This window comes from Asparagus officinalis, chromosome 3 (assembly GCF_001876935.1).
Source record: "Asparagus officinalis chromosome 3, Aspof.V1, whole genome shotgun sequence".
Taxonomy (NCBI): Eukaryota; Viridiplantae; Streptophyta; class Magnoliopsida; order Asparagales; family Asparagaceae; genus Asparagus; species Asparagus officinalis.
In genome coordinates, this window is record NC_033796.1 from 110,083,125 (window position 1) to 110,105,777 (window position 22,653).

Here is a 22,653-nt window from a genome sequence, read left to right on the forward strand (position 1 = left end):
CCCAAGCATAAAATTATATTAAATATCCTCAAGCCAGGCATCCTCCTTGATGACGTTTGGTAGTAAAACCATAATGCAAGTACCAAAGTTTTTCTTCTCAAGAACACCACTAAATACATTGTTAGCATCATCATCATGCTCCTCCTTGCTCAAGTACAGATGATCCAATGATATGCATTGTAGAAGTCCATGGTAATTTCTTTGAGAAAGTAAAACATAGAAAGAATCATTAGAACTACCTCATTCACGGGCTTATTTCTATCCGCATATCAGAAATAGCATACAAAGTGTCGTCAGTCCAGGAATTATACCTTCATAGCACAGAGTAATCTATAATACATTTGCCTCATAATACACCACAAAATACATTCTCATATCATCATGCTCCTCCACTCCCAAGCAATCCGTCCTCAATTCCTTTCTTAGCATAGGAGAGATCCCCTTCACCAGCATCTCCTGATCACACTTTCTCACCAACTACGCCATCCCCTTCTACACAAATGCATCAATCATCGCATTACAAGAAAACACATTAGGACTCCATTCTCCTCCCTCTTCCTCCAAATCATGAATACTGGCCTCGGAAACCCACACCTCCCAAACTTCCTCGTCAACATCACATAAATATCCATCGTCTGCCTAACCCTACTTTCAATCATCCTCTCAAACAAGCATAAAATCTCCTTCGGCCTCACACAATACAGGAAAAAACAATGATAACTAATCACGTTAGGCTCCTTCATCCGATAGAAACACCCATGCCCTCATTCAACCTCCCCTCTCTACACATCATCTTCATAATAGTATTAGACAATGTTACATTAAACGCTGGGCGCTTCTAGGCGACGGACTTGGCGCCTAGCGCTTAGACGCCTAGGCGGGCGCCTAAGCGGTTTCTGGGCGATTTTTTTTTTAATTGCGATACTTGAAGATATATATATATATATATAATAGTCAATCAAAGATGCATACATACTAGATAGCAAGGCATATAATATCCCATATCTAGAAGTTTAGGTCGCAAAATATCAGCAAAAAGACAGTCAAACAGAAATAGTCTAGACTCTAATATAATGAATTAACAATATGCATCTAATATAATCTCATCATCAATCATCATCATCATGAAGTTCCTCCTATACTTCATCATCGCTATCATCCCCAGAATCCATCTCCATACAATCCTCCTCGTCTGAAACATCATCATCTGAGACAAGAGACTCTTCTTCATCATCCATCTCTGAAGTAGAAGCACTTGAAGGTCCTGCTAGCCTAGAACTCCTCCTAATCTCCGCAGCCTCAGCCGCTCCCGATATAGCCTCTACCATCCTCCAAGTAAGGCCTGAGCCTGGATGAACTTCTTCCTCATCCGATAGAGTAATCCATAATGCGTTTTCCTCACAAAACACCACTAAATGCATTTTCATCATCATTATGCTCCTCTCCCAATAGAGAGTAATCCATAATTAGATGTCTATAAATTTTAATTTATCTTGGCCCTCTATTCATTTAGACCATTGCTTTCTTTCATATATATTTTCCTTAAGGTCTGTTTTGGATTTGCCCTTAGTGAAAGGAAGTTATGTGAACATAGGATAAGGAAAGTTAAGTTAAATATAAAACTTGTTTGGAATTTAGTAAGGAGAATCAATGGGAACTAATTTCACCCTGTTTGGAAAGTTTTATAAATTGAAGGGAAAGTAAGAGAATATATCTAAATTTACATGAGTAACCTTACATGTTATTTCATCCCCTTGGATTTCATCTTGATACAAAGGTAAAATTGTATTTGTGTAATATTCTTTTTTTTTTAAGTTTCTTCCCCTCCATTACACCCCAATTTGGCAAGGAACAAAATCTCGTTTTTTCGGCTTAGTTACCTTAACTTACTCTCCCTCCCACCCCTCAAACCCCACCACCACTCCCCAACCAATTATCTGCCTCAAATGAATTCCCAAACATGATTAATGTGTCCCCTACGTTCCCTTACCTCAAATTAACCACTATCAAAATAGGCCTTAAAAACAACTTTACAGTAAGAAATTTGTGTTGGCCTTCTTGTTTTGATGATGTTTAACAAACAATTTACGACTAATGTTGTTTGTCTAGTGTTTATGGTTTTCTATTTATTATAGACAAACAACAAGTTGGAGGATGGATGGAATCAAGTTTTCACGATCATATCCAATGGAGGTTGGTGGAATAATGGAGTGAAACAATGCAATTCAAGTTGAAGATCCAAGTTCAACCTTCATCCGTAAGTTTACCAAGAAGCTTATTGAAGATCAAGATCATTGTTTGGGTAAATAGTTTAGGTTTTATATTATGTGTGTTAAGTACTTTAAGCTCAATTATATACACACACATTTTATTGGTTTCTTTATATAGAGAGAGAGAGAGAGAGAGAGAGAGAGAGAGTTATATATATACATAAGTTTTGGTTTTATGGTTTTCTAGTTTAAATATGAAACAAATATTTATTTATATACATACATACATGTTTCATAGTTACCATGTTTGGTTTTAATAAAACAATGTGTTTGCCACATATACATGAAAATGAACACAACACACACATATATATATTTCATGATTATATGTGAAAATAGTGTATTCTAGTTTATAGACTTAACAATCATAATATACATCTTCTATTAAGTCTATAAAATCAGTTTATGAAGTTTCAAATATATATATACACAGTGCATTTCACCTGCGGAATGATGCGTACGCATTTGAAGAGGAGAAGGTTGTTTTTGCAAAAAATCCTCCGCTTACTCTCTCTCTCATCCTCCGCTCATTTATTGTCAGCTCTATCTCATTCTCTCTCTCACTTCATTAAAAATCCCCAAATCCATCTTCAACTCTCCCCCAAAAGCCGATCTCAAAATCCCCAAATCCATCTCTGCCTCTCCCCCAAAAGCCGATCTCAAAACCCTACATCTCTCTTGCTCTCGCTGCCGACCCGACCACGATCCGACGAGACTTCGTTGATCCCATTCTCTCTCTCACTCCGACCGCAGCCGACCCGACGAAGCCTCGTTGATTTCTACAGTCGCCGACGACCCGACGACCTCTCGTGCTCAACTGGTATAGGGATCCGACGCTGCAGGTTCAGATCTTCTTCCTACAACATTATTTTATCTCAATACCCAAAAATATAATCTCTAAAATTATGCGTGCCTACAATGCCATTACCATTCTATACATATTTCCGAAATTCCACAGAAAGTTCCTAGACAAGACCAAATTAAAGTTTTTGTGTATACACATAGTTTAATGGAAGAACTAATTAACTTTCAAGACTATATTTTTAGAGGTTTTAGTATACATGCTTCTTGCAACAAAAATATTATAGCTATTTGAACTTTCCTTCATTTTGAGGTTAAATGTATCTATTTCTAAGGTAAGGTACACAATTTCCTTTTAATCTTAAGATTACAGGAATAGTCTCTCCTTAAATACTTCGAAAAAGTAACGATACATCTATGTGACAAGTTGGTGGGCACTTAAGAGATTGGATCTCCTTAAATACTTCGAAAAAGTAACGATACATCTATGTGACAAGTTGGTGGGCACTTAAGAGATTGGAAAACAAAAAGATTTGAATTAGAAGAAGGATACATCTATGTGACAAGTTGGTGGGCACTTAAGAGATTGGAAAACAAAAAGATTTGAATTAGAAGAAGCCAATAGGTAAGTTTAAAACTACTGGCTTCTCAATGCTGGTAGTTTAAAACTTGTGTTTAAAATTCAACCTGTTAAGCCATTTGTCCTCACTGCAAGTCAGCTTTAGTGAGTCAACAAGTTGTATAATATGCGTTTACAGTTCGTATGCATTCATTCATTGTATAAGATCCATTAGAGATTTATTTCTATTTATCATGCGCACATGGTACTATGCTATTTTGATCTCTAAAATCAAGATGCAATACAATTAGGATCTTCTACCTATAATATTTCAAATTTGGCAGATTGAAATGGCTTCATCATCAACTGTGGAAAGTAACTCATGTGTTGAAGTGGATATTAGATTCATATTGAAACAATGCGAGTGTGGTGAAATAGCGGATGTGAAGATAACGAAGTCGAACAAGAACAATAACCGTGGTAGAATTTACTACTGTGTAAAAGGCAAAAGTGCGGCTCGTTTTTGGGATGGTGCAAGATTTCATCAGTTGAACAAATACCACTCGACCTGACCCCACCATTGGCGTGTGACTTGGTTGTTGTACGTGAAAAGGTGTTGTGGAAATGGCTAACTGTTATAGCTTTTTTGTTGTCTTTTTTGTTTGGCCGTGAAAGAAATTATGTGATGTAACACTATGTACTTTTAACCTTTGTGTTGGAATGAAATTATGTGTTCTTGATGTGTTGTAATAGCATACATAGTTTCCTGAATAATTTAGAATCAGTTGAGATTTTTTGACATGTAATGGAGGTCACAATCTACACAAATTAGGAGAGGTGATAATCTTATATTTAGGAATAATTTACAGAAAATCCCATGAGGTTCCACAAACAATTTTTAGTCATACTGATCATGTCAATGGCTTCCACAAACAATTGCATTTGTCTGTACTCTAGTGTGGCTTGCATCCAGTTTTGATCATGTTACTAATCATGTTAATGGCTTCTACAAACATTGAATTGGACATAGCTTGAAACAATGGTATTATACGTCACAACATCTGGCCTAAGTCCTAAATTGTGTGAAGCTCTGTGAAAAACCCCTCGAGGTGTCCGACATCCGTAGCAATGACTAATTGCAAAACCAAGCAATGATTGCATAACCTGTATCTTTGTTGTGAAATACAGGACCAAGCTATATTAAGGCAAAGAATGATTGCATTTCTGACTAACCTTAGCGGTGATCAAAATGTAGATTTTGCTAACCGTTCCGATAACCTGCATACTTCTTCATTTGAAATGCCAGGACTGAGTTGTTGAAGGTTCTGGATGAAGACACTGGCCTCATCTTTCCTCCCCTGCTTACAATACCCATCAACTATGGCATTGTACGTACTCTCATTTGGCTTGCAACCATTTTTAGTCATGTTACTGATCATGTCAATGGCTTCCACAAACATTGAATTTGTCACATAACTTGAAACAAAAAACCACAACCATGTATCAGAGCTTGGGAATGTATCACGACCACAACCGCTCACAGAGAACAACATTATCAAGCTCAGCATGTTTAACCAAGGAACATAAACCAAGCTCAGCATACATCACAACCAACAACAAATCTTACATAAGCAACATGTTTAATAATTTAGAATCAGTTGAATCTGCAGCTTCTAAGGTCACAACCAACAACAAATCTTCCTAAGTGCAGCATACATCACAACCAACAACAAATCTTCCTAAGTGCAGCATACATCACAATAAACAAAGACTGAACATTTTGAAACATTTTGAAAATAGTCCTTACAATCCTTACAATAATCCCAAGTTTCCATCAACAGCTTTTCAACCACTTGTTAAAACAGATTTCTGCACCACTCCTCGGGTTCATTCAAAAAGATTCACATCATCCTCATCTTCACTTGATATCTCATTACCCTCTTGCAAATTCACATCAACGCATGTAGAAGACCTACATTATATTAAATATATATATAAATACATCAAGAGGGATACTAGAATGTGAAAAATAAAAAACAAAAAGAATAGAAGAATTATTACTTACGGATTTGTGAGTGCCGGACAACTTCGTTTATCATGTGATTGGCCTACTTTTCCACACCCGTGACAACGTCTCTCTCTTTTATTTTTGATTCTAGCCATTGCTTTCTATTTTCCTCCTTTCAACCTTTTGCCGCACCCCTTTGCTCGCACTTGATTGGGTTCATTGAAACTACTTTGAAAAGTGCAAGAACAAGGCGCACTTGTACCATCACCATCACCTATTATATTACTACCTATTGAATTACTTTTCTCGGTGAAGCTCATTACAGCCATGCGGCTACTAAGAAATTGACTTATTTGCTCATTAATGCTTCGCAAACCATCGGTAAACATCGTCCTTGTTTCTTCACATACGAGGGACTTGTCAACTAAATCCAAAGATGATTGGATAAATTGACTTCGCGTTAAAAAATAATGTGTGTATCGGGCACTGTCCCTGATTTTGCAGACTTAGTCCACCTCTTTAAGATGTATTTATCGGGCAATATTTCAGCATCAAACTTCATCAAATATGAGATAATGTGTGTACATGGGATTCCGGCGCTTTCGAATTTTTTACAACTACAATAAACCAAATCCAAGTCCTTGTCATAAACGATTTCGCGGACTTTACTTCCTGCAAGCTTCTTTCTTTGAATTTGATACACACAATGATTGTCAGTTTCCCTAACACATTGCAACTTGTAGTTAAAGCTGTCACACACTTCAGCCTAGAAAATGTGATTAACATATGCAGGAATCCATCTTGACCGAAGTTCATATTGGTCTTGCAACCATTTGTTTCCTTCTAACCCACTCTTCTTAATCAGACTTTCCCATTGTAAATCAAATTCTTCAGGAGTCTCTGATTTCCAAATGCAAGCCAAAAACTCACTCTTATAAATACTATACTTCACTGCATCAATTTTCTCAGAAAACTTCATTAATATATGCCAACTATAATACCTGTCAAAAGAAATTTCAAAAGTGTTAAAAAAAAGACAACGTGTATAAATATTATTTGGAAGAAAGACAATGTATACAAACTATATTACCTGTGAAATGTATTTGGAAGAACAAGAGGGAATGCCTTAGTCATAGCTGGATCTTGATCGGTAATAATCATCTTCGGGGCACCACCAGGCATACTTGCCAAAAACTGATTAAATAACCATACAAAATCATCAACGCTCGCATGATTTAAAAATCCACAAGCAAAAAGGATTGTCTGACCATGATTGTTAACCCCCATTATTGGTGCAAATATTAGGCCATATCAATTAGTGTTATAAGTGGTATCAAAGATTACAACATCACCGAAAAAATTGTAAGCCCGCCTTGAAGTTGCATCGGACCAAAAACAACGAGTAATCTTTTGTTCCTCATCAGCCTCAATTTGAAAAGTAAACGAGGGATTCTTTCCTTGTTCCAATTTTAAATACTCATAAAACATTTCACCATCATGCCCTTTCAAATCAGCACGTATATCCCTTTCATGATTATACAAATCTCTTTGAGTGCACCCAATATTTTCTATGCCTCCAGATTGTACTCCAAGAAAACTAAATTGTTGATGCTGAGGTATATTCATCATGGAGCACTACAAGAAATACAATATTTAACGACCAAAATTAGTAAAGGGATTAGTTGACCGTCGTTAATGTGCATCTAATAACGACGGGTTTTTAAAGCCTTCGTCGAGTGATTACAAATATTATAGGAATGATGTGAGATGGGTAACTGTTTTCTAGTCCCTTCATTAATTTGATCCTAATACCGTCGTTATTGGGTCCCATTAAAGACGAAGGGGTCCATTACCTTCATTAATCATAACTCCTAATGCAGCTAACCCAGTCCGCCCACCTTTCGACGTTGCTGCAGCAAATCCCAGCACCGCCGTCGTCATCTCGAGATCAGGCCGCTCCTCGTCGTCGCGCGCCGTCTCGAGTTCAGTCGGCGTCGTCAACATCTGTTCGTCGGCTCCAGTTCGTCGGCGAGAGTCGGCGTCATCTTGAGTTCCCCGTCGTCAACTACAGTTCGTCGTGGTCTCGAGTCGTCGTACGTCTTCAGTTCGTCTGCAGATCTCGTCGTCGAGATCTCGTAGCCGTCGAGCAACGCCACAGAACCGCCCAGCGTCGTCGTCGCCCCAGCGCCATCGCCGCCCCAGCGCCATCGCCGCCCCAGCGCCGTCGTCGAGAACTCTTCCTCCATCGCGCGGCTCGACGTACGGTAACTTGTTCAGTTACTGTTTGATTTTAGTACACACCCTATACTTTAAACTAGATTGCACTTAAGTACCCCTTGTAACAATTAAAGCCAAAAAGATTTATGAATTTGCAAATAGGTGTTGATTCTATTCTTTCCATCAAAAAATATTTATATGATTGTTTAAAAACTTGTTCAGTTACGGTCTCTTATTTCTTAAAACATTTATATGATTGTTTAAAAATATTTATGAATTTGCTAAATTGATTCCTCGAAGGTAATTTTTGCAGTTACTGTTTGATTTTAGTACAGACCCTATAGTTTCAACTACTTTGCACTTAAGTACCCCCTTGTAACAATTAAAGCAAAAAACATTTATGAATTTGCAAATAAGTTTTGATTCTATTCTTCCTATAAAAAAATATTTATATGATTGTTTAAAAACTTATACCAATCCCACCGATAAGTAATTGCTTAAGGAAATTATTGGAACAAATTGACAAGCATTGGTCATCATGATCATTATCTAGATTTGGAGAATTCCAATGGCAGACAAGATAGTATTCAAAAGTTCTTTATTCTTAAAACTATGATATTTCTATTATTCACGTACTCCGTCTACATCTCCACTTTCACGTGTTGTCCAAATCCTTACTCAATCCCCGCTCTTTTGACTGCTCACTCAAATGTTCATCGCTACAAGAAATCTAGTATTTAACGACCAAAATTAGTGAAGAGACCAGTTGACCATCATTATATACATGTTGCAATTATATTGGCTTAAAGTACCCTATACATGTTGCAATTATATACCCTATAAATGTGTGGTATTTACTTAAGTTAAATGAATTTTAAATGATTATTTCTTTAGCTATTCAGATGTACTTGTCAAGCTTGGACATACCACTTTCCATTAACAAGTCATTTTGTTAGTTATAATCATAGTTCCTATGTCACATGTGCTTTGAAAGGAAAATGAGTTTTTTTTTTACTAATTTGTTCTATTTACTAATTTGTTATATGGTAGTATTTTTGCCTTTAAATTGACCCTATAATTGCATAAATAAATACTTTCTGAATGACACCATATATAGGTTAACTTCTTTGCATTAGAATGACCATATATCTGAACATATGAGTCTCTACATAAAATTAAGCATTTATTTGTGTTTAGTTTTTGAAGAGGTTGAAATATTTTTCAGGAAATTTTAGTACATTGCTTGAAATGGCGCCGAATAAAGATTGGATGGACCTAGTAGATGATGATAGACTTGATCCAAAATATAAAGAAGGGGTTGATCAGTTTTTAGACTATGCATATGAGAAGCTGTTGGATAGTTTTAATGAAAAGGATGAAGACTTTGAAATTCGATGTCCATGTGTTAAATGCAGCAATGTGAAGTCTGGTAATCGTGAGTCGGTAAAGACCCACTTGATTGTTCATGGAATTATTAAAAACTACAGATTTTGGTGTCATCACGGTGAAAGACATGGTGAGTCCATATCAGAATTTGATGAAGAACAAGAAGAAATGACAGAAGAAAGCCAGAGTGACGATGAAATGCAAGAAATGATTGGAGATTTATTTCATAATTCAACTGGCGTTGTTGCACCTGATGCCACGTCGAGTCAGGATATTCTTGAGCAGGAACCAGATGGACATGCAAAACAATTCTACAGTCTTTTAGGTGACTCCGAGAAACCTTTGTATGAAGGCTCTAAATGTTCAAAGTTATCTGCTTTAGTGAAACTACTTCACATAAAGAGCCTAAATAGGTGGAGTAATAAATCATTCTCAATGTTGCTCCAGTTTTTGAATGAGGAGCTATTGCCAGGGGAATCAACACTGCCTAATTCGTATGACGAGGCCAAAAAATTAATCCGAGACCTTGGCCTATCATATGAAAAAATTGATTCGTGTCCATTCTCTTGCATGCTGTTTTGGAAAAATGAAGAAGGTCTTGATACGTGTCAGAGATGTGGTGCTTCTAGATGGAAACTTGATAAACATGGAAAAGAGATCAAGCGAAAGGCAAATGGTAAAAAAATACCTCAAAAGACATTGCGATACTTTCCTCTTAAGCCACGATTGCAAAGGCTTTACATGTCTTCGAAGACAGCTTCTGATATGAGATGTCACCATGAAAGACAAGTTGGGGACGGAGTGATGAGGCATCCAGCTGACTCTAAGGCTTGGAAAAACTTTAATGAGCTACATGAAAGCTTTGCCGAAGAGCCCCGAAATGTTAGACTCGGTCTTGCAAGTGATGGTTTCCAGCCTTTCACAAATTCAAAAGTTTCTTATAGCATATGGCCTGTTTTTTTTGTAGAGCCCCGAAATGTTAGGCTCGGTCTTGCAAGTGATGGTTTCCAGCCTTTCACAAATTCAAAAGTTTCTTATAGCATATGGCCCGTTTTACTTGTACCATATAACTTACCACCATGGATGTGCATGAAGCAATCTAATTTTATTTTATCTATGCTCATTCCTGGTCCAACTGGTCCTGGAGATGCTATTGACACCTACTTACAACCATTGATAGAAGAACTAAAGGAGTTGTGGGCCTCAGGCGTTTGAACATATGATGTATCTCTGAGACAGAATTTCATTTTACGTGCAGCACTAATTTGGACTATTAATGATTTTCCTGCTTATGCAAATTTATCTGGATGGAGCACTAAGGGGAAATTAGCATGTCCTTGTTGTAATAAGCACACTCACTCTATCAGGTTAAAATATGGAGGCAAGCAGAGCTATATGGGGCATCGTCGCTATCTTGATGAAAATCACAGTTGGAGAAAGGATAAGAAATCATTTGATGGCACTAGGGAGAGAGGGTATGTAGCGCCGAAGCTGACCGGAGATGACATCCTTAAGCAGGTGGAAGATCTTATAGGGATCACCTTGACCAATCATCCAGAGAAGAAAATTAAAATATCACACGAAAGGCGGGGAGATAATTGGAATAAAAAAAAGTATTTTTTTTGATTTGCCATATTTGAGAACTCTCTTATTGCGACATAATTTAGATGTCATGCATATTGAGAAGAATATTTGTGATAGTTTGCTGGGAACAATCATGAACATTAAAGGAAAGACAAAGGATAATATCAAAGCCCGTCTCGATTTACAAGCAATGAGTTTAAAACCGAAGTTACATCCAATCCAGAGAGGAGATAAACTTGTGATGCCAGCAGCTTGTTATACTTTATCCCAAGAAGAGCAAAACAAATTTTGTCGATTTCTAAAGGAGTTAAAAGTTCCAGATGGATTTTCATCCAATATTTCTCAATGTGTAAACCTTAAAGAGCGTAAGATTTTGGGGTTAAAGAGTCATGACTGTCACGTTCTTTTGCAGCACTTGATTCCTGTATCGATTCGTGGCCTTCTTCCTGCAAAAGTGTGTGAACCAATTATTGAACTTTCCATATTCTTCACTATATTATGTGCCAAGACATTAAGGGTGGATGAACTAAAGCAAATTGATGAGCAGATTCCACTGACGTTATGTAAGCTTGAGAAGATTTTTCCACCTTCAATTTTTGATGTCATGATGCATTTAGTAGTTCATTTAGCATCTGAAGCCATACTTGGAGGGCCTGTTCGATTTCGATGGATGTATCCAGTGGAGCGTCAGCTTTATACTTATAAGTCATATATCAGAAATAGGGCACGTCCAGAAGGGTCAATTGCTGAAGGATATATAGCAGATGAATGCATGACACTTTGCTCAAGATATCTAAAAGGCTTCGAGACAAAGTTTAATCGCCTTGAAAGAAATTATGAAGATGACAATAGAGAATGTAATGAAGCACAACTATCTATTTTCAGACATAGTGGGCGGGCATTGGGTGCTGCCACCACCCGCTACCTTGATGAACGTGAGTGGTTGCAAGCTCATATTTATGTTCTAAAGAACTGTGATGAAGTACAACCACACATTGAGTAAGTCACTAAAGTTTAAGATTCTACTAATAAATTTACTATAGTTAGTCAATGTTAATCATATTTATGATATTTTAATGTAGGGACTACAATGAATTCGTGAGAGAACTCACAAATCACTACGATGATAAAGATTGGGATAAGAACTTTATCGAGTGGTTCCAAGCTCTAGTACGTACATATCTTGCCTTATTTTTTAAATATCTTGATTGGTTCATTTTATTACATGTTCCATGACTTGATCATATTTTGGTTTTGTTTAGGTTTATCAGAGTTATCGAGAAGATGATGACTTACTTTCACTATCTCGTGGTCCAAGTAAGATTGTTAAATGTTTTACTGGATTTGTCATAAATGGACATCGATTTCATACAGAAAGGTTGTTCTATTTCGTTGTAAGTGGTGGGATGTGCACGGCAAAGGAAAAGAGACCGTTTTGAAAGAAGATAAATATGGATTTGTTAGTATTAACTGCCGACATTTGCTAAAGACGAATGACCACTTTATACTTGCTGGCCAAGCATCACAAGTTTTTTATGTTGAGGATATTGCCAATGAAGGTTGGCATGTAGTTCTTAAAGCACAACCCCGTGATTCCTATGATATGCCACCAGATACAGATGATTGTGAGATAACAGACGATGGAGTTGAAGCTTATTTGCAAGATGAATCATTTGATGCTCAGGCTATTGCATCAACATCATTGGAAGATGATTATATCAATTTGAGAAGGAGTGACATTGATCCAATTATTGTAAATTCGGTCTCAACTTCAAAAAAGAGGAAAAAGACTCAAGCAGAGAATTAGAACGCTTTAATTAAAGAATAGAACACAAATGATATTGTGTTATTAAGATAAATTTCTATTTCTGGCTAGCCTTAAGTTATTGTGCATTGATACTAGATTTTGTGTTTTTTCTCCCTGGGGTACATAGCTGACAACCTCCTTGTCATCATTATAGCAGCAATTCCGTTTCCAGTTTTGTGGAATCTGTTATCTAAGGATACCTTCAAATAATATGCTTTGATCAATTAATGTATAACCAGTTATCTATAGTTATTGTAGTTTCCAGCAGCATTTGAACAAAGTATGATAAATATGTCTTTAGTGTAAGATTGTACCTGCTCGCATGCTTGACAATTATTAACATATAGCTTCAGAGTACTATCATCCATAACCATCAAACTCTATTCCAACTGTTTAAGCTCCATTTTATGATTCCTTTGCCAATCATCCTATAATAACTTCTACTTTAAATAGTATATGTTTATAATCAAGCTGTGTCCTTTCTACTTCTGTGTTATCAAGAGCTTGTTATTGTTAAAATTACCTTGTGTTAGTTGTTGACTTCGGAGCAATTGATAGAATGAGATCAATGTGGCAACCAATAGCTATATATTCTGTATGATAAAAGCTAGTTTCGGGATTTGAACATAAATCAATAACTAAATAAGCAAGTAAATAAATAAACAACCGAATCACAGAAGTAAGCTCTGGTTAAAAGTAGTCCAAGGTGAAAGCATGTATTATGTATTTATTATTATGCTTGTTCTTGGGGTTTCTTTTTCTTTTATTCATTTCTCTTTTGACATTTGTTTTATACATAGTGTATGACACTTAAATTCCTATTCATAGCAGAAAAATGAAAACTTAAGAAGTCACTTCCAAAAGCAAAAGGGCACAATTTCTAGCACCCAGGTCATTAATTAGGAAGCGACTTCAAGCACTTGGAGAAAATTCATTAAGAAGGGAACAACTCCGTACTTGTCATGACAAGAACTTGAATATTCAAAATCCAATACAATATCAAAATATGGGTACAAATTTTAGTGCTGATTCAGAAAACTTTGAAGAGGAGAATTTTGCACAAAATCGCAGGAGAAGTGCAAATATTAACAATGAAGAGAATGATGATTCTGCAGGTTGATGAGACTTAAAATTTATTGTTATTTCTTTTTTATCTTTCAATTTATTTTTTATGATTGGATTAATAATTGCCCAATTTTTTGCAGAATCAAATAATCATCGAGTGCAAAGTGATGATGTAATACTAAATGAATCTCGACAAGAAGGTATATTCTTTATTAATTACAAGAAGTAATATTTTTATCAATTTCTTTTTACCTATATCTTGTTTCTAACATATGATATGATGTATGCAGCTGATAATTCTCATAAGAAGAAAAATCCACCTCGTGGTAATAATAAGTATCTAAAGTTGAATAATTTGTCACATGGGGAGAAAAAGATCATTACTTTTTATCAGAATAAAGCTATTGAGCCAGAATTTTCACGATATCTTGGAATTATTATTCGTGACAGAAATATTTGCCCAGTAGCTGTTGAGAATTGGGCCAAAATACCACTACAAAATAAAGATCATATGTGGGCATCCATTAAGGTACATTGAAAATTAATTAAATGCATTTGGTTTTTAATTCTTATAAATTAAATTTTGATTCAAATTTGATATAGGATAAATTTGATGCTGAGGACATGGAGCAAAAGAGAGAGTTAGTAATGAGACACTTGCGCGATTTGTGGAATAAGTGGCGTGGTGACATGCACAGGAAATATGTGAAAGAAAATTCATTACAAGTTGCACTTAGAAATAAACCTACAGAAGTGAGTGTTGATGACTGGGATTGGCTAGTTAAGGAACATTATTTTTCTTCAAAATTTCAGGTATTAATCTCCTAATTTTATTAATTTTGTTCCATGTATATTGTTGGATTGTTGAAATTATCTTTTAATCTTGATGTATAGAAATTAAGCCAACAAAATACACTTAACAGACGCAAAAGAAAGATGCTCCACCACACGGGCAGCAAACCCTTTAGACAAATTGCGTGGGAATCGGTATACATTCAAAACTAATTTCTTATTTATTTATAACTACTTTGTTTTTTAGTTTGATGTTGTACTCATTTTTATTTAATATTTGAATAAGGGTGGCAAGTCAGGAAATCTACCTGATGTGGCAAAAATGTTTCATGAAACTCGAAAGAAAGCTAATGAAACACTAGAAAATGGGAATCAAGATAAATATATAAGTAGAATATGTGTTTAAGTTTGATAATGATGCATTATATAGTACTAACATATGAATTTAATTTTTATAGGATGAAATTGTTCAAGTCAAACAAGCAAACCCTTCACTTTCTGACATTGAGATAGTTGAGAAAATCTGGGGGAAGCAATCTCATGGTCACATCACTGTATTTGGTGGCGGGACTACTTTGAAAGATTTGAGAGGACCGCTCCCTAGTCGATCTGATCTGGAAGCACGGGTTATAGAAGAAAAGAGAAAGAACCAGATGCTTCAACAACGCTTAGATGAGCAGGAGCAACAACAACAAAGGATGTCTGAGTTGGAGTCACAAGTGAAAGCTATGCAAGAACTTTTTTTTAGGCAATCACCTTCATTGACTCCTCAAACTCGAGAACATGTGCAGGACTAGGTAATTATTTTTTGTAAAATCTCTTATATACTTTTATGATTGACTACTTGCACTAAAAAATGTAATTTTTTACTTAATAAGATAATATTTGCTTAATTATTATTTCTTAATTATGTGATTTTTTTTCAGGCTATCCATGCAAGATTAGGAGGGGGTAGCTCGAGTCTTCTTTTGACGATGATTAGAGGTGTCAGAGATGTGTCTTCCCCAAACTTTTATTTTAATTTGTTTTAGATAGTTTCATGTATTTTTCTTTGGAACAATTAGGATATTAACTCTTATTATTAGTATTGAATATTTGAGGATGATGGAATTTTATTTATTGATGTTATTAATGAATGGAATTTTTATTTTACCTCTTATTCATTATTGGGTATTTTTCAAGGTTTTAAATATCGGATATCAGGGAAATATCGGATGACCAAAATTCATATCGGATTACGGATATCGGGGAAATATCGGGGATATGTGGTAAATATCGGAATGCCATAATGAATGTTTGCATACATAGTATAATGCATTAAAATGTAATCTCAACATATTTAATGAAATTTAAGCATACAAAATATGAATAATATATGTTTAGGATCACTAATCAATCTTCTAAAACAAACAAAAGTGCAAAGCAACGTTGCAACATTTCATCTGCTTTTTTTAGGGCAAAATGTCATTTGATATAATAGGGAAATCTTGATATCTCGCCCAAAAATTCCAAACACGGTATATTATTTTGCAACAAGTTATATAAAAAGATATATAGGTCCACATATCGGCTAATATATCGGCCATATCAGGGATTTATCACTCAAAATAGCCAAAAAACGGTAAAGGATATTTAAAGATCATATCGGTTGCGACAAGCCTTGTAAAAGGATATATCGGGGGATATATCGGGCCATGTCGGGGATATTTAAAACAATGGTATTTTTAATATGTTTTTGTTGTGAATCTTAGTGTCTGGTTGAGAATAATATGATAGTTGCCTATGAATGGAAAATTTATTATTAATGTATATTAGAAATTTCTAGTCTACAATGACGGTTTTTTAAACCGTATTTTGTTCATCAACGAAGGGAAAGCACTGTCGTTGATGGGTTACTAATTACCCATTATGTGGACTTTTACGACGGTATCCAACCGTCATTAATTAGTCTTCAACAACGGGAAAATATCCCCGTAACTAATGGTAACGATGGGAAAATATCCCGTCACTGATGGTAACGACGGGAAACTATCCCGTCACTGATGGTAACGACGGGAAAATATCCCCGTTACTGATGGTAACGACGGTGATAATTACCGTCGTAAATATTAATGACGGTAATATGTTCCGTCGTTATAGACTCTATAACGACGGGTAGTATATCCCTTCGTGACCCTTTAGCGAAGAGGGCTTCAACGACGGGTGACGAAGGGATTTTTCCCCATCGTTATCATACAATAACGAAGGTTTTCAGCTCTTTAACGAAGGAAAATCCCTTCGTTAAAGATGTAATTTCTTGTAGTGGAGAACTGTTTATTTAAAGACTTTGTTGCGGCTGAAACGTTACGGTGGGACCTTAATAGATGAACCTTTGATGGTGTTGATAGAGGGTGGTTGTGCTCCTCATTAAAAACAGTAACAATGTATTTTCCGGAGTTTGATTTTAAAACTGCAATTTTGGCATGACAATCCTCTGCTAAGCTTCCTCGACGTCTTTTATTTTCAACATCCGCGATTCTTGAAGATTTTCCTTGTTTAAAACAAACATACACCTTCCTTCTTATTTCACCACTTCCCGACTCTTTCTGAGTAGTCCAAGCCCTTACACTAAACTCAGCTGCTTTTGCATAAGCATTGTAGAATGTCAAAACATCATCAATTGTGTCAAATTCTTGCCCCTTTTGTGGCCTCAACTCATCTGATACTTGAGGAGTATATATCGAGCTATCGTCATTCAAGTTTTCCATTTCTCAAAAAAAATTGTAATTAACCTATATAAAATGCATATAATATCAAATTTCAAACCAAATGTTACCAAATAAATAATTCATATCAAATCTGAAGTTAAATGTTATCGAATATTATTTTGAGTTGCTGCAACAAAAAATAATTGCTCAGCAGAAACAGAAATGTTATCAAATTTTTGACATTTTGATGCATTATTATGTACATGGACATGTTTTCAATGTAGCAAGAGCCGTCGGTAGGCGAAGTTGAAGGGTATAATTTCACTAGATACCCAATAAGTTTGGCCATTTGCACTTGGAATTCCAGAAAACCCCCAATAGCTCCAATTAATTATCAAATGCACAACCCCCAACTCCTACTCACCATCCAAAAAAATTCTAAACAATGTCTGAGGTCTATCTTCTCATATTCGGATCCTCTCTATTACTAAAAAGTAGCAGAGAAACACAATCGTCTATAATAAGTTGATGATTACTATGTATCTACGTGAAAAATAGAAATGAATGTAATATACAGGAGATTTGATAAGAGTTAAAATTTAGAATGAATTACAACCACCGGTTAAATATTAGACGATCGTAATCAAAGTAGGTATTTGAGCACGAGAGGTCTGAACCTGCAGCGTCGGATCCCTATAACGTCGGGTCCCTATACCAGTGGCTTCAACGAGATAGAACAGTCCTGACCCCGTCGGCGGCGAGAGTTGGGCACTTCGTCGGTTCGTCGGCGGGAGTTGAGCACGAGAGGTCGTCGGGTCGTCGGCGACTGTAGAAATCAACGAGGCTTCGTCGGGTCGGTTGCGGTCGGAGTGAGAGAGAGAATGGGATCAACGAAGTCTCGTCGGATCGTGGTCGGGTCGGCGGCGAGAGCAAGAGAGATGTAGGGTTTTGAGATCGGCTTTTGGGGGAGAGGCAAAGATGGATTTTGGGATTTTGAGATCGGCTTTTGGTGGAGAGGCAAAGATGGATTTGGGGATTTTGAGATCGGCTTTTGGGGGAGAGTTGAAGATGGATTTGGGGATTTTTAATGAAGTGAGAGAGAGAGAATGAGATAGAGCAGACAATAAATGAGCGGAGGATGAGAGAGAGAGTAAGCGGAGGATTTTTTGCAAAAACAACATTCTTGTGACGCCCCAGGGTTCACACAAGGCTGCAGTCCCAGGTGAAACCCGGATTGTCAAACCTGCCAAGCACTAACCACCATGCTATGACAAGTTTCACCATCACAATCACTATCTCTCTAGTGGAAACAATAAATAGGTGAAGGTACAGACAGGTAAAAAAAATAGAAATAGGACAACACTAGATATACACAGAAGAAGCATAAGAAAAATCAATAATGAGCCCAACTGGAATAAAATAGACATATCTCTGAGTCTGAATTGAATCTCAAATACAATGAGTCACATAAACAAAGTCTCACAATAACTCTCAACTCTATGAAACAAAATACCAATCTAGATTCTGAAAATAATCAACTACATGTGGAGTTATACAATAACTACAAAATATGATAAGTAACTAAATGGACAACTAAGAAGCCCCATCAACCTGCGACTCTCCGTGCGCCAGACTCGCTGCCTGAAAAGGGGGGAAAACAACGAGCGTCAAAGCGCTAGCGAGATCATCACTACCTCTTCCCAAGGGAAGGGATAGGAGTATATAAGAAAATAGAGTCAGTACATACATATATCAAATCATTCATATAACTCTCTATGAATAAAAAATAAATAATCAATGATAAATACTCCAATCTCCAACATAAAGAATAATCATCTCATCTCGAATTACGTCCGAGTGACCTGCTCTAATATAAGAGGATACCAACTAAACTAAAACAAATATATCTGCCGTTCATAACGGGTGTATCAAATTCTCAAAGGAAATACCCTACTCGCAGGTAATTTATCATAGAAGTAAAGCCTACAACTGATCAAATATTTATGTGTGCACCATCTTGTACTATAGCGATACTTTTGTAATGCTCGTTACTCAATCGCTCTGCGGCAATAGGGTTTATTATTTTCCTATTCCGGATACATATAATAACGATACTGTTGTAATACTATTACTCAATCGTTCTGCGGCAATAGGTTTTATCTCCCTATCCCGGATACATGAAATAACGATACTTTTGTAATACTCTTACTCAATCGTTCTGCGGCAAATAGGTTTTATCTCCCTATTTCCGGATACATGAATTAACGATACTTTTGTAATACTCTTACTCAATCGTTCTGCGGCAAATAGGTTTTATCTCCCTATTTCCGGATACATGAATTAACTATACTCTTTCATATGTATTCATCCGCTCAACGTGCGACAAAAAGTATGTTAACACAACATAATCTAAGTGTACGTGCACATATCTCGGTGTGCTTGTCCATATCTGGTGTTCATCATCATCCCAGATGGTAAACAACTCTTAAGCATTGTATATAACAGTACAAGATCGAGAAACTCTCTCAAAAATAACAAACAAGAGCGAAACTCAATAAACCTTTACGTAATATATCAATTTATTTCAAATCAGCACATCTGCAGTTTTCTGCAGAACATATCAATAGTAAATTGAGAATATCTTTCTCTGAACAAACTCTTTTTAAGAATAGTTTTTCGTTTTGGAAACTAGACTCACATAGCTATTATTTGCCATTGATTTGGTTCAGTTTGGAGTTCATATGATATTTCTAATTTCCAGTCAAACATTTTATATGCGCAGCAGATTTTCTACAGAACATATCATCAGTAAATTGAGCATATCTTTCTCTAGGAAAACTATCTTTAGGTATGATTTTCTGTTTTGAAATCTAGATTCACATATCTTTCAATTGGCATTAGTTTGGTTCAATTTGGATTTATTAAAAACTCTTAAAAAATATTTTAAAAATTGGGAGGGGGATTAGTAGAGATGATACTCGCCTGGGGTTGTAGGAAAACTTGTTAGAAGCAACGTCGAAGGAGATCTCCACTCCAAAAGCCAAAAATCAACAAAAACCCAACTTGAAAGCCTCCAATCTTCTCCAAGAATTCAAAATAGGGTTTATGGGGGTTTGGTGGCTGTTAGGGTTCTTAGATATGATAAAAGAAAGGAATTTTCGTGAAAAATACAGGTATTTATAGAGGCAAACCCGAAACAAACCTGTTAGACCCGAACCAGGAAACCTAGTCTGACTAGGAAAATACCCCTTCGGTATTTTGGCTGTAACTGTCTCATCCGACCTCAGAATGAGGTGATCTAAGACTTGTTGGAAAGCTGTTGAAGAGACCTACAACTTTGATCTTTTACTCTTTTCAAAATTCTAACTGCTTCGGTGTGCAAAATATAAAAATTCATAACTAGTCATTATTCCCAGATTTTCACTCTTTTGGCCTTTGTACATGTTTTGTGCATTTGCACTCATATTTTCACAAATATACATTGAATTGATCTCAAATAAATTCTTATCATATCCAAATATCAAAATATATTATTTTTCACCATATAACATATTTATCATTATTTATCATAAAATATTCAAATTTACGGGGTTTTACATTCTTCCCCCCTTAAAAGAATTTCGTCCCCGAAACACAATCCCATCTCAAAGCTCAAAAACTGGGAAAACACAATAAGGTGTAATTCATATTAAGAATTCTTTCTGCACCTATCTCATAGTATTAGCACAATGATATTTAAAGTTAACAACCTAAAATGCAAACATTCTCCCCTAAATCCCTAATTAAACGAAATTGGTACGTCGAGCGAAATAATCCAAACAAGGAAACCCTCATGTATATACCATATATTTCAAATGATTAAGGATCAGGTGACAATATCTCCATTCTAGTGTTAAAGATAAATATAAATGTGACTAAACAATATAGATAAAGACTATTATCAAAGCATATAAGCATAAGAATTTATCAACATCATACATGTCCAAACAGGTGTGGGTAGTCGCGACGAACATCCTCCTCGCGCTCCCAAGAAATCTCTTCAGTTCCTTGCCGGTTCCACTGAACTTTCACTAATGGAATGACTTTATTCCTAAGCTTTTTATTCTCTCTAGCAAGTATGCATACCGGTACCTCTACGGTAGTCAAGTCATCCTGAATCTTAATCTCTGGTGAATCAATTACTCTCTGCTGCTCATCATCCCGCAGATGCTTCTTAAGCATCGAAACATGAAAGACATCGTGTATACTCGACATCGATGCTGGAAGATCTAACCTGTAAGAAACAGCTCCAATGCGCTCGATGATCCTGAAAGGACTAACATATCTCGGGGCAAGTTTCCCCCGTCTACCGAATCGCTGAACGCCCTTCATCGGTGATACTTTCAACATAACTGAGTCTCCGACCTGGAACTCTAAAGGTCGTCTCTTCTGATTTGCATAGCTCTTTTGTCGACTCTACGCCGTAAGAATGCGCTCTCGAATCAATGCTACCTTCTCTGTGGTCTGCCTAACTAACTCTGTACCAATCAATAGACTATCCTCTGGCTCTGCCCAACATATAGGCGATCTGCAAGGTCTCCCGTACAAAGCTTCATACGGTGCCATCCCGATGGTAGTTTGATAACTATTATTATATGCAAATTCAATCAGTGGGATGTGATCCTCCCAGCTACCCTGAAAATCCATAATGCATGCTCTCAGCATGTCCTCTATGATCTGATTCACCCTCTCGGTCTGACCATCTGTCTGGGGGTGAAAAACGCTGTTAAATAACAACTCACTACTAAAAGCATCCTGAAAACTCCTCCAAAAGTGAGATGTGAAGCCTGAGCCCCGATCTGATACAATCGTCTCCGAAACTCCATGCAATCTAACAATCTCCCGAATGAAGATCCTCGCATACATATATGCCGTATAAGTCATCCTCACTGGTAAGAAATATGTAGACTTAGTCAATCTGTCCACTATAACCCAAATAGAATCATTTCCTTCCTTGGATTTAGGCAACCCCATTATCAAATCCATAGAAATATCTACCCACTTCCACTCAGGAATGGGTAAAAGCTGTAGGGTTCCTGCATGTCTCTGATGTTCTGCCTTAATTTGTTGGCAGGTACAATACTTAGCCACATAATCTGCAATCCCTCTGCGCATACCACTCCACCAAAAATACCTCTTCAGATTTTTGTACATTTTCCTTGTGCATGGATGTACTGTATATCTGTTACGATACGCCTAAACTGTCGCAAAATAAGTCATACCCTTCGGGTCTGCATCAAAACACCTCGTAGTCCTGCTAATGGTGTGTCCACGTAAATGACAAATGTAGTATCACTGTTTAGAACAGTCAAAATTGTCATTGTAGTCTATCTAGCCTTAATAGTCTTAAAGGCTTCCTGGCACCCCGTGCCCAAAGCAAACTATACACCCTTCTTTGTAATGTGTGTAAGTAGTATCACAATCTTCAAAAAGTCCTG

General features: G+C 36.5%; 3 protein-coding genes across 3 annotated transcripts in view; 2 read left to right on the forward strand and 1 right to left on the reverse strand.

Annotated features, from left to right (window-relative positions):
* LOC109835728 (pentatricopeptide repeat-containing protein At1g80550, mitochondrial) overlaps positions 1–22,653 on the reverse strand; it is a 38,048-nt gene that overhangs the window by 3,889 nt on the left and 11,506 nt on the right. The window lies entirely within an intron of this gene.
* On the forward strand, positions 9,104–10,456 carry LOC109835586. The gene has a single exon (XM_020403558.1). It carries the CDS (start codon positions 9,104–9,106, stop codon positions 10,454–10,456), a length of 1,353 nt encoding a protein of 450 aa, XP_020259147.1.
* Positions 13,639–14,895, forward strand: LOC109835587. Its single transcript, XM_020403559.1, has 6 exons — positions 13,639–13,747; positions 13,838–13,897; positions 13,988–14,226; positions 14,301–14,510; positions 14,592–14,684; positions 14,776–14,895. The coding sequence occupies exons 1-6, from the start codon at positions 13,639–13,641 to the stop codon at positions 14,893–14,895; spliced, it is 831 nt and encodes a 276-aa protein (XP_020259148.1).

Bases quoted from the DNA above. Each gene is read 5' to 3' on its own strand.
- LOC109835586 (XM_020403558.1), top strand. From the start codon at position 9,104: ATGGCGCCGAATAAAGATTGGATGGACCTAGTAGATGATGATAGACTT.
- LOC109835587 (XM_020403559.1), top strand. From the start codon at position 13,639: ATGGGTACAAATTTTAGTGCTGATTCAGAAAACTTTGAAGAGGAGAAT. The intron at 14,511-14,591 runs GTATTAATCTCC...CTTGATGTATAG, and splicing joins ATTTTTCTTCAAAATTTCAG to AAATTAAGCCAACAAAATAC. The intron at 14,685-14,775 runs GTATACATTCAA...TATTTGAATAAG, and splicing joins GACAAATTGCGTGGGAATCG to GGTGGCAAGTCAGGAAATCT.